The 15137-nt window shown below is 41.2% G+C and overlaps 1 protein-coding gene across 1 annotated transcript; it reads right to left on the bottom strand.

Annotated features, from left to right (window-relative positions):
- Nucleotides 1–12253: 12253 nt before the first annotated feature.
- LOC1278618 (pancreatic triacylglycerol lipase) lies at nt 12254–14748 on the bottom strand. Its single transcript, XM_318235.4, has 4 exons — nt 14435–14748; nt 13952–14343; nt 13525–13864; nt 12254–13412 (listed from the first exon to the last, which is right to left on the bottom strand). The coding sequence occupies exons 1-4, from the start codon at nt 14548–14550 to the stop codon at nt 13325–13327; spliced, it is 936 nt and encodes a 311-aa protein (XP_318235.4). The 5' UTR covers nt 14551–14748; the 3' UTR covers nt 12254–13324.
- Between the last annotated feature and the right edge of the window lie 389 nt (nt 14749–15137).

Raw genomic sequence — 15137 nt, 5'->3', positions numbered from 1 at the left:
TTAACCTATCAATTGTCAAATACAAAATAACGCCCTTTTGGTTAAATTTTCAAAACCATTTTAAAAGTACACAATTCCAATCTTTAGTCGGAATCAGATCAAATAACTAATTTTTCGGATAAAACCTACCAGCTCAAGCACAATTATTCGAATTTTCACAGAAAATTTGCTGAAAACCTCTTAATTTGATGTACAAGAATGTTTGAGGTACGCGATTGCCTCCAGCCCGCATCAATAGCGTGAATCGGGGAATACCTTTATAAATATTAAAAAGCGGTTTGTGTTACTCTAATTGTTGTTACTTCAAATTGTTTCATTGTTTAATTATTATTTTAATATCCTAGTTATCTAAACGTAGTTTAGGTTAAATCAGTTAAAGTTTTGCAATGCGTTTATAAATAGAGATAGCATGGAAAATGATATACCAACAAGTAAACTTAATTTTCAATGGCCTCGAATATCATGATATAATATCTATAATCATGAATGAATATCTTAAGAAAACATGCCTTTGTGGTGAACGTCGTAACAAAATAAACAATAAAATCGTTAAAAAAATAATATTTTTACCATGCCATTAGATTTCAAAAAAAAAAGTTACTTAAATGCAGATGTATAACTTACTGTCATGAAGCATTTTATAAATAAATATATCTACTATTATGCATTACAGATTACATTTCGATGCGAAACTTAAAAAAATACAGCATGCGTACATACCAAATATTCATATTCCTGAAACAATAGCTGTAATAAAATGTATATAGTTTTTAAAAATATTTGTATGAATTATTTTGTTATCAAAATCGTTTATTACGTGAAAAGTTTTATCTGTTAATATAGTTTTAATAACAATGTACATTTATTAGTATAAGATCTACATAACAGTATTTCAAAACATGGATAACTTAAGCTCTTAAAATGCAAACAAATCTTTGGCGATAGTCGTCATATAAACAGTAAAAATAGAATAAATGAAAATAGTGTGTAGTTTGCATTAAATTCAACCTAACAACGAATTATTTACTATCCGATTCAAACAATAACAAAAAGAATTGTTTGAGAACGGTACAAAATCTACAGTAAAGCGTCGATTATACGGGAACCACGGTACCAGAGGATTACCAGCTAATCGTTTTCCATGGACAATAGTCCGAGAAACGTTAATGTCACATTAATATTGATAAAAACAGCAGTTACATGAACTACTAACTTTATATCATTAAATCAATGATTTCAAGGAACAATTTTGTACTATTTACTTAAAGGATTAACACTTTACATGTACAACAGATTTGTTTAAAAAATATGACACAAGATAGCTACAGACAAACATTATTTACTAACTTGAGAAATGCTGCAAATGTGCCTCTGCTTTCAAATTCATGAGCACGAAAACCGCCCGCTGGTTAAACCTTCCCCAGCTAATCGATGCTCTGCTGAAAATTATTGCAAAATACAACAAAGATTATACGATGGCATGAGGTAAAAAGACATAACATGAGAAAATAAATAAATATAATATATATTCAATGTTTCATACGATTGTTGCTATTTTTATTATTGTTTCAATTTCTTCTTGCAAAACACTTTGCACAATGTAGTAAACGAGATAAAGTATTTCACTTTTTCGTATGGTTTATAAAACTATCCAACCCGTCAAACATTGCGAGGGTTGCGAGTACCCAACTGATTTTTTATAGCACGAATAATCGGGAATTCGAGCAAATTCCCTTAAACTGGAGCCTTAAACTTCCCTTAAACTGAACTAGTTTAAGGGAATTTAGAAAAAGTCCTTTCAAATCAACTGTGATGCGGCTTTTTCGTTACTTTCTTCTAGATTCGCTCGGAAATGGTGTTTCCTATCGTTATAGTTGGTCATGTACCCATTTTATATATTAAAAATACCCATTTTTTATAGAATAACGTCACACAAAATTAGTTTTTGTTTTTCATCAAAAAACCATAGCTATGAAGAAAAATGAGCTTGACGGCATTGTCCATTGATAGAGAAACGTCTAATTTACCAACACATCAAGTCTTGGCGCTTGCAACACACTTGATCACACACAAATTCACAATTTTAAGCGTATCGAGTACTAATCGAGCAGATATGGGAAAACAATTTCGAGCAAATGTCACTTGGGTAGTATCCGCTCGAAATCTTTTGATATTTTAAATACCCGCTGCGCAAAGCGACGGAAGAAATCAAGGCGTTCTGAGAATTTTATCATGCCCTCTTTTTCTCTCCAACGGCAAATTTGTCGAGCAGCTCGTCGAGCTGCCCGTCCCTGGCTCCGCCTCATTCCCCTCGCCTGAGCGCGCTGCCGAAGGTTTGAATGTGTTGGTGCGTCAGACGGCCAATCGCTGTCAGCCATCGTCCGTGCTCTTTCCCTCCCTAGCGCTATCTCATTCTCGCGTGTGGTCAATGCTCGCGAGCTGTTGTGGCGAATAAAAATGCCGTTAACAAACATTGCGGCGATGAAGTTGCATTTTCACAAATCAAACCAAAAAAGCGCAATGAGTTTAATCGATGCAATGTAAAAATGATTACGGAATCGCTAGCACACGATGGAGGGTTTGCTGTGCAACGCGCAGAACCCTAATTCGCTCTAACACGTTTCTAACACTAAGCTTTTGCTTTCGTCTGTTGTGGATTACATAGATATGCTAAGCATCCTGCGCATGATTGTGAGTGTGCGTGTGTATGCAAAACTGTCGCGAAATGTAATTTCTTCCGGAATGTTATGATCCATCGGTCAAAGAAAGGAAAGTGTTCATGAAAGGCGGAAAGACGAATTGAGGCCCCTGAGGAGGGGGTACTGACACACAGCTGTTGGAAGATTGAACGGTATACTTAAATTGCCGGCGGATGGGGGGGGGGGGGGTGGCCATGGGACCCCTACGATCATCGGTCACAGGCCCTAAAATTGTTGTCGCCATGGGGGGAGGGGAGGTGCAAATGGTTCTCCAGCGAACGGGCCCCAACGACCATCTTTCCGGGGGGCCCTTATCGCTAATACTCTGTCCAATTGTAGGCATACGGCATACTACAGACTAGAGATCTTCGGTGACCGCCTAGTCCGCCTACCGTTAGATCCACCGCTGGTTCATGACGGTGTTTTTTATCGTGGAGGTGCATAATTCCCCCTGCCTGCAGCGTATGCATCAAGCAGGAGACAGTGTGGCAGTATGCAAATTGCACGCTGGATAGGAACAGGCCCGCGACACCGCCATCATTCCGCACATCTGTATGCCCGTCCTGGGTTCTAATCGCGTATGAACCGTCTGCCGTAGCAAGGGGTTAGTCGCCGGCTCCGGCTACGTGGTACTCAAGTCCTGAAAAGACCGGCATGATCGCGTTGGCTATTACGCCAATAATAATAATAAAAATAATAATAAAAAGAACTTAGCAAAGCAGTCCACACCCGGGTAAGAGTTTGTCTTGACTTTGTTGCTGCCGGGCTACCGCTGTGACGCGACAAATGCACGGAATGCACTCGATCAAAACATGAACCTACCGATCCAAACCCATTCCAAGGCATTGCCGGTCAATCGGCGTCATGATAACTACTCCAATCCAACAAGCCACCAGATTCTGGACGGACAGGTGCAGCACCATACGCGCACCGTAATAAACAAATCCAGAATCCTCTTTTGTATGGATCCAAATCAAAATGTTGTTTCCACTTGCACCCGCTAGCTGAATTAGAAACAAATGTGCAACAAATCACACGCACGTTTGCTTAAATCATGTGTTTTTTTAATACCCTCAGCGGATGAAAATGTACGCATCAGAATCAAATAGTTTTCGGGTTTCCAAACGCACGCACACACACAAAAACACAAACACGCGCACGCAAACTCTCTCTCACACACACAGACACACACAGACACACACACACACACACACACACACACACACACACACACACACACACACACACACACACACACACACACACACACACACACACACACAAACAAGCGCGCGCACACACATGCATGAATGCGCGCACGCCAGCACGCACGCACGCAGACACACACACACGCACGTACGCGCGCCCGCGAGCATGAAAGCGCGCACGCCAGCACGCACCCACGAAAGCGCGCTCGCGAGCACGCACCCCCGAAGTCGCGCAAGCACGCACTCCCCACCCCCACTAGACCACCCGCCCCTCTCCACGCATGATCGATTACGGCTACCTTATCGGTAGAACGGTTGGTTCAGCTTTCTTGTAGCGACATGATAGAGTGAACGGCCTCTTTCCCCACGCTGTGTGTGTGTGTGTGTGTGTGTGTGACGAGACCCAAAAACTCGAGACAGATTTCGGCACATTAAAAACAAAAATTTATAGCCACTATACATTGTGCTACATGATGCTTAGAAGGTCGTTGAAGCATCAAACATGTTCAAATTAAAAAATATTAGATTAGTGTTAGACGTTCTCCTACGCTTGTTTTAAATAGGCTTCTTTACCCTCAACTGGCAGGGGCATCGAATGGTCTCATCAGCAGCGGCACGAAATAAAATAAACCATCAATACACCGATAACACTTTGAATCCCAATCCAGCTTCTCCCACAGCGTCTCAAGGTCACACACAAATTAATAAATGCTAACACCCACCAATAACAATACACAACCGCAATGCACATATGAGTATCAACGCATACACCGCAACAGCCAATCAGCTGGCGGCGGAAGGCACGGGCAGAAGCGCAAGTAAGGCAGGGGCAGGGTGAGGGAGGGAGAAGAAGCGGACGAGAAAATGGGCGCCAATATTTTTAAATTTTTTGACCGTTTTTTTTTTTGCTCCGCCGCCATAAATAGTTCGTCCATTTCGCCTGCAGATGTCGCTAAACTTGCTCGACCCAGCGCAGGAATCGCTGAAGTCCAGCGCGGGGATCGGGCCAAAATCTGCGCTGGCCAGCGCAGATTTTGGTGCATTTTCTGCGCTGGAAACTGCTCGAATTTGCGCAGCGGGCCGTTAAACATTGCGAGGGTTGCGTTTGGTATCATCTGCTCGAGATCTTATAGTATATGAAATAATCTTTGATTTTTGCTCATAAATTATATTTTTGTCGGTGGTATTCATCGAAAAGATCACTAGTTCTAATTTTGTGGATATTTACAAAATAAAATGTCAAAATTCAGGTGTTTAGTATGCTACAAATAGCACTGTTGTACCTGCTCTAGAGGTGCTATAATTATAACTTCTAAAACTAGCCCGCCATGCAATTGACAGCGATTTGCGAGGGCGCGCGACCCGCCATGCATTTGACAGCGATTTGCGAGGGCGCGCGAGGGCTCGCACGCCATACAAGTTCACCGCCCCAGAGCCCTCGCATTAAAAAGCTTGCGAGCCTTGGTAGTTTTTTCTCCCCTAGTTTTAGCAGTTATAATTATAGCACCCCGAGAGCAGGTATAACAGTGCGATTTGTAGCCTACCCCGCTGCGCAAATTCGAGCAGTTTCCAGCGCAGAAAATGCACCAAAATCTGCGCTGGCCAGCGCAGATTTTGGCCCGATCCCCGCGCTGGACTTCAGCGATTCCTGCGCTGGGTCGAGCAAGTTTAGCGACATCTGCAGGCGAAATGGACGAACTATTTATGGCGGCGGAGCAAAAAAAAAACGGTCAAAAAATTTAAAAATATTGGCGCCCATTTTCTCGTCCGCTTCTTCTCCCTCCCTCACCCTGCCCCTGCCTTACTTGCGCTTCTGCCCGTGCCTTCCGCCGCCAGCTGATTGGCTGTTGCGGTGTATGCGTTGATACTCATATGTGCATTGCGGTTGTGTATTGTTATTGGTGGGTGTTAGCATTTATTAATTTGTGTGTGACCTTGAGACGCTGTGGGAGAAGCTGGATTGGGATTCAAAGTGTTATCGGTGTATTGATGGTTTATTTTATTTCGTGCCGCTGCTGATGAGACCATTCGATGCCCCTGCCAGTTGAGGGTAAAGAAGCCTATTTAAAACAAGCGTAGGAGAACGTCTAACACTAATCTAATATTTTTTAATTTGAACATGTTTGATGCTTCAACGACCTTCTAAGCATCATGTAGCACAATGTATAGTGGCTATAAATTTTTGTTTTTAATGTGCCGAAATCTGTCTCGAGTTTTTGGGTCTCGTCACACACACACACACACACACACAGCGTGGGGAAAGAGGCCGTTCACTCTATCATGTCGCTACAAGAAAGCTGAACCAACCGTTCTACCGATAAGGTAGCCGTAATCGATCATGCGTGGAGAGGGGCGGGTGGTCTAGTGGGGGTGGGGAGTGCGTGCTTGCGCGACTTCGGGGGTGCGTGCTCGCGAGCGCGCTTTCGTGGGTGCGTGCTGGCGTGCGCGCTTTCATGCTCGCGGGCGCGCGTACGTGCGTGTGTGTGTGTCTGCGTGCGTGCGTGCTGGCGTGCGCGCATTCATGCATGTGTGTGCGCGCGCTTGTTTGTGTGTGTGTGTGTGTGTGTGTGTGTGTGTGTGTGTGTGTGTGTGTGTGTGTGTGTGTGTGTGTGTGTGTGTGTGTGTGTGTGTGTCTGTGTGTGTCTGTGTGTGTGAGAGAGAGTTTGCGTGCGCGTGTTTGTGTTTTTGTGTGTGTGCGTGCGTTTGGAAACCCGAAAACTATTTGATTCTGATGCGTACATTTTCATCCGCTGAGGGTATTAAAAAAACACATGATTTAAGCAAACGTGCGTGTGATTTGTTGCACATTTGTTTCTAATTCAGCTAGCGGGTGCAAGTGGAAACAACATTTTGATTTGGATCCATACAAAAGAGGATTCTGGATTTGTTTATTACGGTGCGCGTATGGTGCTGCACCTGTCCGTCCAGAATCTGGTGGCTTGTTGGATTGGAGTAGTTATCATGACGCCGATTGACCGGCAATGCCTTGGAATGGGTTTGGATCGGTAGGTTCATGTTTTGATCGAGTGCATTCCGTGCATTTGTCGCGTCACAGCGGTAGCCCGGCAGCAACAAAGTCAAGACAAACTCTTACCCGGGTGTGGACTGCTTTGCTAAGTTCTTTTTATTATTATTTTTATTATTATTATTGGCGTAATAGCCAACGCGATCATGCCGGTCTTTTCAGGACTTGAGTACCACGTAGCCGGAGCCGGCGACTAACCCCTTGCTACGGCAGACGGTTCATACGCGATTAGAACCCAGGACGGGCATACAGATGTGCGGAATGATGGCGGTGTCGCGGGCCTGTTCCTATCCAGCGTGCAATTTGCATACTGCCACACTGTCTCCTGCTTGATGCATACGCTGCAGGCAGGGGGAATTATGCACCTCCACGATAAAAAACACCGTCATGAACCAGCGGTGGATCTAACGGTAGGCGGACTAGGCGGTCACCGAAGATCTCTAGTCTGTAGTATGCCGTATGCCTACAATTGGACAGAGTATTAGCGATAAGGGCCCCCCGGAAAGATGGTCGTTGGGGCCCGTTCGCTGGAGAACCATTTGCACCTCCCCTCCCCCCATGGCGACAACAATTTTAGGGCCTGTGACCGATGATCGTAGGGGTCCCATGGCCACCCCCCCCCCCCATCCGCCGGCAATTTAAGTATACCGTTCAATCTTCCAACAGCTGTGTGTCAGTACCCCCTCCTCAGGGGCCTCAATTCGTCTTTCCGCCTTTCATGAACACTTTCCTTTCTTTGACCGATGGATCATAACATTCCGGAAGAAATTACATTTCGCGACAGTTTTGCATACACACGCACACTCACAATCATGCGCAGGATGCTTAGCATATCTATGTAATCCACAACAGACGAAAGCAAAAGCTTAGTGTTAGAAACGTGTTAGAGCGAATTAGGGTTCTGCGCGTTGCACAGCAAACCCTCCATCGTGTGCTAGCGATTCCGTAATCATTTTTACATTGCATCGATTAAACTCATTGCGCTTTTTTGGTTTGATTTGTGAAAATGCAACTTCATCGCCGCAATGTTTGTTAACGGCATTTTTATTCGCCACAACAGCTCGCGAGCATTGACCACACGCGAGAATGAGATAGCGCTAGGGAGGGAAAGAGCACGGACGATGGCTGACAGCGATTGGCCGTCTGACGCACCAACACATTCAAACCTTCGGCAGCGCGCTCAGGCGAGGGGAATGAGGCGGAGCCAGGGACGGGCAGCTCGACGAGCTGCTCGACAAATTTGCCGTTGGAGAGAAAAAGAGGGCATGATAAAATTCTCAGAACGCCTTGATTTCTTCCGTCGCTTTGCGCAGCGGGACTCAACACCTGAATTTTGACATTTTATTTTTAAAAATCCACAAAAATTGAAATAGTGATCTTTTCGCCAAATACTACCGCACAAAAAATAATGCTTAAATAACAATCAACGATTCCCGTCAAACATTGCGAGGGTTCCGAGTAGTATCTGCTCGAAATCTTTTGATAATTTAAATAATCTTTGTTTTTTATACATCAAGTATTTTTGTTGCGGGGTTATTTGTCAAAAAAATCACTGTTTAAAATTTGTTTTTCAAACTAAAATATCAAAATTCAGATCTTTAATATGCTATAAATTGCACTGTTATACTTGCTCTCGGGGTCCCGCCATGCAATTGACAGCGATTTGCGAGGGCGCGCGAGGGCTCGCATGCCATACAAGTTCACCATCCCAAAGCCCTCGCATTAAAGAGCTTGCGAGCCTAGGCAATTTTTTCGCCGCTAGTTTTAGCAGTTATAATTATAGCACCCCGAGAGCAGGTATAACATTGCAAATTATAGCTTACTAAACACCTAAATTTATAGATTTTATTTTGAAGAAATCCACAAAAATTGAAACAGCGATCTTTTCGACAAATAACACAGCAAAACAATAATTAATGAATAAAAAATAAATATTTTAAAATATTTTTAAAATATCTTAAGATTTTGAGCAGATGATACCACCTGCAACCCTCGCAATGTTTGACGGGGTGCTACCCGCACAACAAAATCGAGCAGTTTTTGAGCTCGGTTTCTAGCTCACTTTCCACCGAAACCGATCGAGAAAGCGAGCAGAAACGTCCGAATAACCAATTGTCATCAGTTGAAGCGTTTATGATCGTTCGAGATGGCGCGATGTATGTGTTAATCTCTTTCTGACAAAAAAGCTCCGGTACGCCACCGTGTTGGCGCAAAAATGATAATGGCCGAAAAATAGTTCATACCCACGTTCTCTTCCCCGCCATGCAATTGACAGCGATTTGCGAGGGCGCGCGAGGGCTCGCACGCCATACAAGTTCACAACACCAGAGCCCTCGCATTAAAGAGCTTGCGAGCCTTGGTAGTTTTTTAGCCCCTAGTTTTAGCAGTTATAATTATAGCACCTCTAGATCAGGTATAACAGTGCGATTTGTAGCATACTAAACACCTGGATTTTTATATTTTTTTTTTGAAAAAATCCATAAAAATTGAAATAGTGATCTTTTCGCCAAATAACACCACAAAAAAATAATTTATGAATAAAAAATTAATATTATTTAAAATATCATAAGATCTCGAGCAGATGATACTACTCGCAACCCTCGCAATGTTTGACGGGTCCTCCCCTCCTTTTCATTTTCCCCATCCTTTCACCACGCTTTATCATTATTAGTTCTTGCTCTCTAGCTACATTGAGCGAGAGGTTGAGAAGGTTTCGATCGCTTTGCGTAGCGGGTATAATTATAACTGCTAAAACTATGGGCAAAAAAACTCCCTAGGCTCGCAAGCTCTTTCATGCGAGGGCTCTGGGGCTATGAACTTATATGTTGTGCGAGCCCTCACGCGCCCTCGCAAATCGCTGTCAATTGCATGGCGGGTTTTTAAAAATACCATAATATTTCGAGAACATGAAATCTTTCGCAACCCTCGCAACCCGTCAAACATTGCGAAGTTTGCGAAAGATTTCATGTGCTCGAAATCTTACGGTATTTAAAAAAATCGTTGATTTTTATTCAAGGATTATTTTTTGTGCGGTAGTATTTGGCGAAAAGATTACTATTTAAATTTTTGTGGATTATTGAAAAATAAAATATCAAAATTCAGGAGTTTAGTATGATACAAATTGGACTGTTATACCTGCTCTCGGGGTGCTATAATTATAACTGCTAAAACTATGGGTGAAAAAACTACCAAGGCTCGCTAGCTTTTTAATGCGAGGGCTCTGGGGCGGTGAACTTGTATGGCGTGCGAGCCCTCGCGCGCCCTCGCAAATCGCTGTCAATTGCATGGCGGGAATGTTTGACGGGGAGGGCTCACATGCCATACAAGTTAACCGCCCGTCAAACATTGCGAGGGATGAAAGTGGTATCATCTGCTCGAAATCTTAAGATATTTTAAAAATATTTTAAAATATTTATTTTTTATTCATTAATTATTGTTTTGCAGTGTTATTTGTCGAAAAGATCGCTGTTTAAATTTTTGTGGATTTTTAAAAAAAAAATCTTTAAATTTAGGTGTGTAGTAAGCTATAATTTGCAATGTTATACCTGCTCTCAGGGTGCTATAATTATAACTGCTACAACTGAAAAACAACCAAGACTCGCAAGCTCTTTAATGCGAGGGCTGTGGATCACCCATCATGCAATTGACAGCGATTTGCGAGGGCGCGCGAGGGCTCGCACGCCATACAAGTTCACCGTCCCAGAGCCCTTGCATGAAAGAGCTTGCGAGCCTAGGCAATTTTATCGCCGCTAGTTTTAGCAGTTATAATTATAGCACCCCGAGAGCAGGTATAACATTGCAAATAATAGCTTACTAAACACCTAAAATTAAAGATTTTATTTTGAAAAAATCCACAAAAATTTAAACAGCGATCTTTTCGACAAATAACACAGCAAAACAATAATTAATGAATAAAACATAAATATTTTAAAATATTTTTAAAATATCTTAAGATTTCGAGCAGATGATACCACTTGCAACCCTCGCAATGTTTTACGGGAACCCTCGCAATGTTTGACGGGGGGTATAACAGTGCAAATTGTAGCATATTAGAAACTTAAATTTTGCATTTTTATGTTGAACAAATCCCGTAAAATTGAAATAGTCATCTTTTCGACAAATAACACCACAAGAAAAATTACTAATGAATAAAAAACAAATTATTGAATAGAAAAAAAATACCAAAAGATTTCGAGCAGATGATACTACTCGCAAATCTCGCAATGTTTGACGGAAATATAGCCGGTATCATGGTACAATCGTCAACTCGTACGACTTAACAACATGCCCGTCATAGGTTCAAGCCCCAATAGACCCTGTCGCCATACGTAGCGCTGACTATCCTTCTAATCCAAAAGACACTGAAAGCCAACCCCACAATTGATACAGGTAGGCCTTGGCCTGTTGTTGTTGTTGGCAAGTTGTAGAGCCAAAAGAAGGAAAATAATAATGCCTTATGGTGGTGGCAACGCTCATCGGATGCGATTTTATCGGACGAGATTTATATGGGATTTAACAGATAACGTGCGATTTCGTCGTCCGACGTTATCTGTCAAATCCCATATAAATCTCATCCGATAAAATTGCATCCGATGAGCGTTGCCACCGCCCTTAATGCACCATGGTCTAAGGCTGGAAATAGACGAATCGAGATCGTCGCGGTACCGCGAAAATCGCGTATGACTTGAGCTGTCAATTCTGTTATAAAATCTGACAGATAGGCGAGATAATCGCGGTTCGTGTATGGAACCATCCGAGGTCTGGTGACGATTGAATGTGCCAAGAAGAAATAATGTTTATCAATTTTCGAATCAAATTGGTTATTTCACATAGTTTATGTAAAATAAAATACAAAACTCTTTTCCCTACACGTTTTTTCAAACGAATTCACCAGAAAAAGTGAAAACAATCGGTTTGCGCTACCGCGAAAATCTCAGGAATACCGAAGTTGGGTATCTCTGCGAAACAGCAGGCGCGATCGGAGGCGCGGAAGATTTGACAGCCCAACTGTTCTACAACTGTTATAAACAAGGCGCGAATTTCGCGGTACCGCGACGATCTCGGTTCGTCTATTTCCAGCCTAACGCGATAGCGTACAGTGTTTAAGATTTGGGAGAAAAATGCTCTACTAATTTTTTTATGTACAATAAAAATGTGGGCCTTAGTTCACTATCATTTGAAAAATGTTTAAATTGTCACTGAAAATAAATTGGGATGTGATAAAACCATTATATTCACACACGCTAATTAACACACTTACTTACTACTTACTTATTATTTTTCTTACTTATTTTTTTTTGTGAAGTATTTAGTTCACATTATAACTAAAATATATGTGGCTCCACTTTATTCATCGAAGAAATTATTAGTTTTCTTTTATTCTTGATTATCGACCATTTATAGGTAGTGAAATTTGGGGCAAGAGTGCCACCAAGTATTTTTTCTTTTAACATTTTAGTTAAATGACCAACTGAATATACTGATGGTTTCGTTCCAATGACTTGATACTGTGCCGAGTTTGATATAGATTAATCGATTTTTCATTCTCATTGTCATTGTTTTCAACTGTTTTACGTTGAGTTTCAAAACTAGACAGAAAATAAACAAATTTTACCACACCAAATAAGCTTTCAAGAAATATAGGAACAATTAACCAAGACAATATATATACCACCGTAAAGCTGAGAAAAAGTAGCTTTATTGTGGGGTTAGTTGAAAAAAAAATTCATCACTGAAAAATCCAATTTCAAAAAAGTTTTTGGGACAAGAAAGCCACCTCTATTTGGGGTAAGTGTGCCACTATATATCATAGGTGCGGGGTTTAATTCAAAGGGTTCATTGGTGACACAATACATGTAATCACATGTAAACTAGTAAAACATAAATCAATTATCCAAGTAGTTCAATTATTTTACCCATGTGGCCGTCTTGCCCCATAGCCAAAAAACGCGTCTCAAAAACTTGCCCCAATTTCCACTATTAATGAATTATGCTATGAAAAGAAATAATCAAATATTTACAAAAACCCTACACATTAGAAAATTACCATTTTGTTGGTTGGTTATTGCAAAATTTAATGATAATACGCCCTATTTGTTACGAGTTATTATGATTTAAAGTCAATTATCCCTGGCTAACATATTTCATTTCATTTCATTTATTATATGTGGTATTATATATGTGGTTATTTATTATATAACATATGTGGTAGCCATGGCACCCCAGGAAACATAACTGGCTATCACATATCATAGCCATGGCAATCCAAATGTTAACCAAAGATGAAAAACTTGTTTCGTTTCTACACGGGATAACACTAAATTAGCACGGAAACCTTGTTCCTTTACACCTTTTCAAGCATAAAAGTAGTCCCTCATTATTTCACAAAGTAATTAAACTTCATTGACTTCGTTAGCAAAGGTATTATCAAAGAACGGGTATTCCTTCGATGTGGCCGCAAAAAGATCACCAATCACGTCACTGAAATGAAAGATGATGTCAATTTCTTTAATTATGACAAAACACATTTTTCATGGCGTTTCGTTTTTCATCTTTCTAAGAAGGCATTAACAAAAAAACGATTATTTCATACCTTTTGCGATCCATGAAATAACCCATTCGGAAGCCTTTTGGCCATGCAGGTGCAAGTCGTTTCGTTTCGCACCCTTGCTTATTGGGCATGGCTAAAAAGTCATGCTTGAATGCGCTGTTGAAAATGTATGGACACAGTCCGTGTGATCCTTTCGGATAAGGACCAGCTGCGTCTTGTGATTTACCGCAACGTCCCATGTTCCAGTTCTGGTGACATTTTCGCACGTTCGTTCCATAATTATCACTTGTATGAATGCATTGCACATTTTTTGCTGCCTCTGTAGGACATTTTTCACGATACTTTTGATCTCCATCGAAACCGGGGCCAGCTGGTTCACAAACTATGAAAATAATATCAGACAAACAACATGTTAAAACGAACAAACAAATCCGTGCACTCACTATCCATCTTTCAATAACACACGCACCATCCAATGCAGCTAACTTTCCAGGTCCAAATCTCCTTAACGAGTCAAGCGCCAGATGGGCACCGTAACTGAACCCAAACATGTATCCTTCATCGAAATCGTATCCGAAGTTCTCCAACTGTTGCAGCTTTTCCACTAGAACCTCGGAGATTGGCAAGAACTGCCGAACTAACCCAAAATAGTCATCATGGCGGGAAAAATTGTTATAATTCATGCAATAGATACAACCAGCCCGAACGTTTGAGAGATTGCTTATCATGTCTACCAGCCATTCGGTTTGACAACTCTCCTTCCAGCCATGCACTATTATAGCAAATGGATCGGAGCTGTTACAGCCCAGCGCTTCAAAATCCGTAAAGTCCGACGCAACGTTTAAAGTAGCGTTTTGCTCACTGTAAGCCCAACAATACAAACAACAAATATTATTCCACACTTTCTTTTTTAACTTAAAACAATAACTCAAAAACAACCAATATTTTTTACCTGTTATGAATCATGAAAGTAATTAAATTTCTGTAAAAGCTTGCATCTTGTGCAATCACTGAGGCTGTGACAGCTATAAAAATAAATAAACTTCTTTGATAAAAGTGATCACTCATTTTATCCAAAACTTATTTTATACAAATTACTAAGCGCTACAAACTTCAACTGTGTCCGTACCAATGCCACAACAATACTATGTCAATTTCCGTAGCGAAGGCTTTTATGAGCAGAAAAGCGTAAGGTCTCACGAATGATATGACCCACTTCCTTTATTGACGTAGTGATTGCCCCACCATAACCCTTACCTTTCTTAATCTTTTTTTTATTATTTTTTCCGATGAAATAAAACACATCACGAAGTCTGGCTACTTTCATTCAGACACATTCAGTCCACAACATTCAAGATACAGGGTTTTCATAGCCAATTCGATATCGTAAACTAGCTATCGGATTTCGTCAAGTCGTGAACCCTCTATTGAACGCAATCAACTCTATTCTTATGTTGTGAAGTATGAAACTGTCGTGGTCAAGATTGAATCCGGCGCGCTAAGTATTTTCTAGGGTTTCATTGTTTAGGAACCTTAAAGTTACCAAGGAATTGTTTGAGTGTTAAACATCATTGTATTTAAGTAAAATCACATAGTTTTATGAATAATTTTTAAGTTATATGAAATATATAAGCAGTAAACCTATATTCCTAGTA

The sequence above is a fragment of the Anopheles gambiae genome, chromosome 3 (assembly GCF_943734735.2).
Source record: "Anopheles gambiae chromosome 3, idAnoGambNW_F1_1, whole genome shotgun sequence".
In the NCBI taxonomy this organism is placed as follows: domain Eukaryota; kingdom Metazoa; phylum Arthropoda; class Insecta; order Diptera; family Culicidae; genus Anopheles; species Anopheles gambiae.
Note: the sequence above shows the minus strand (reverse complement) of the source record. Positions and strands in the feature narration are given on the sequence as shown.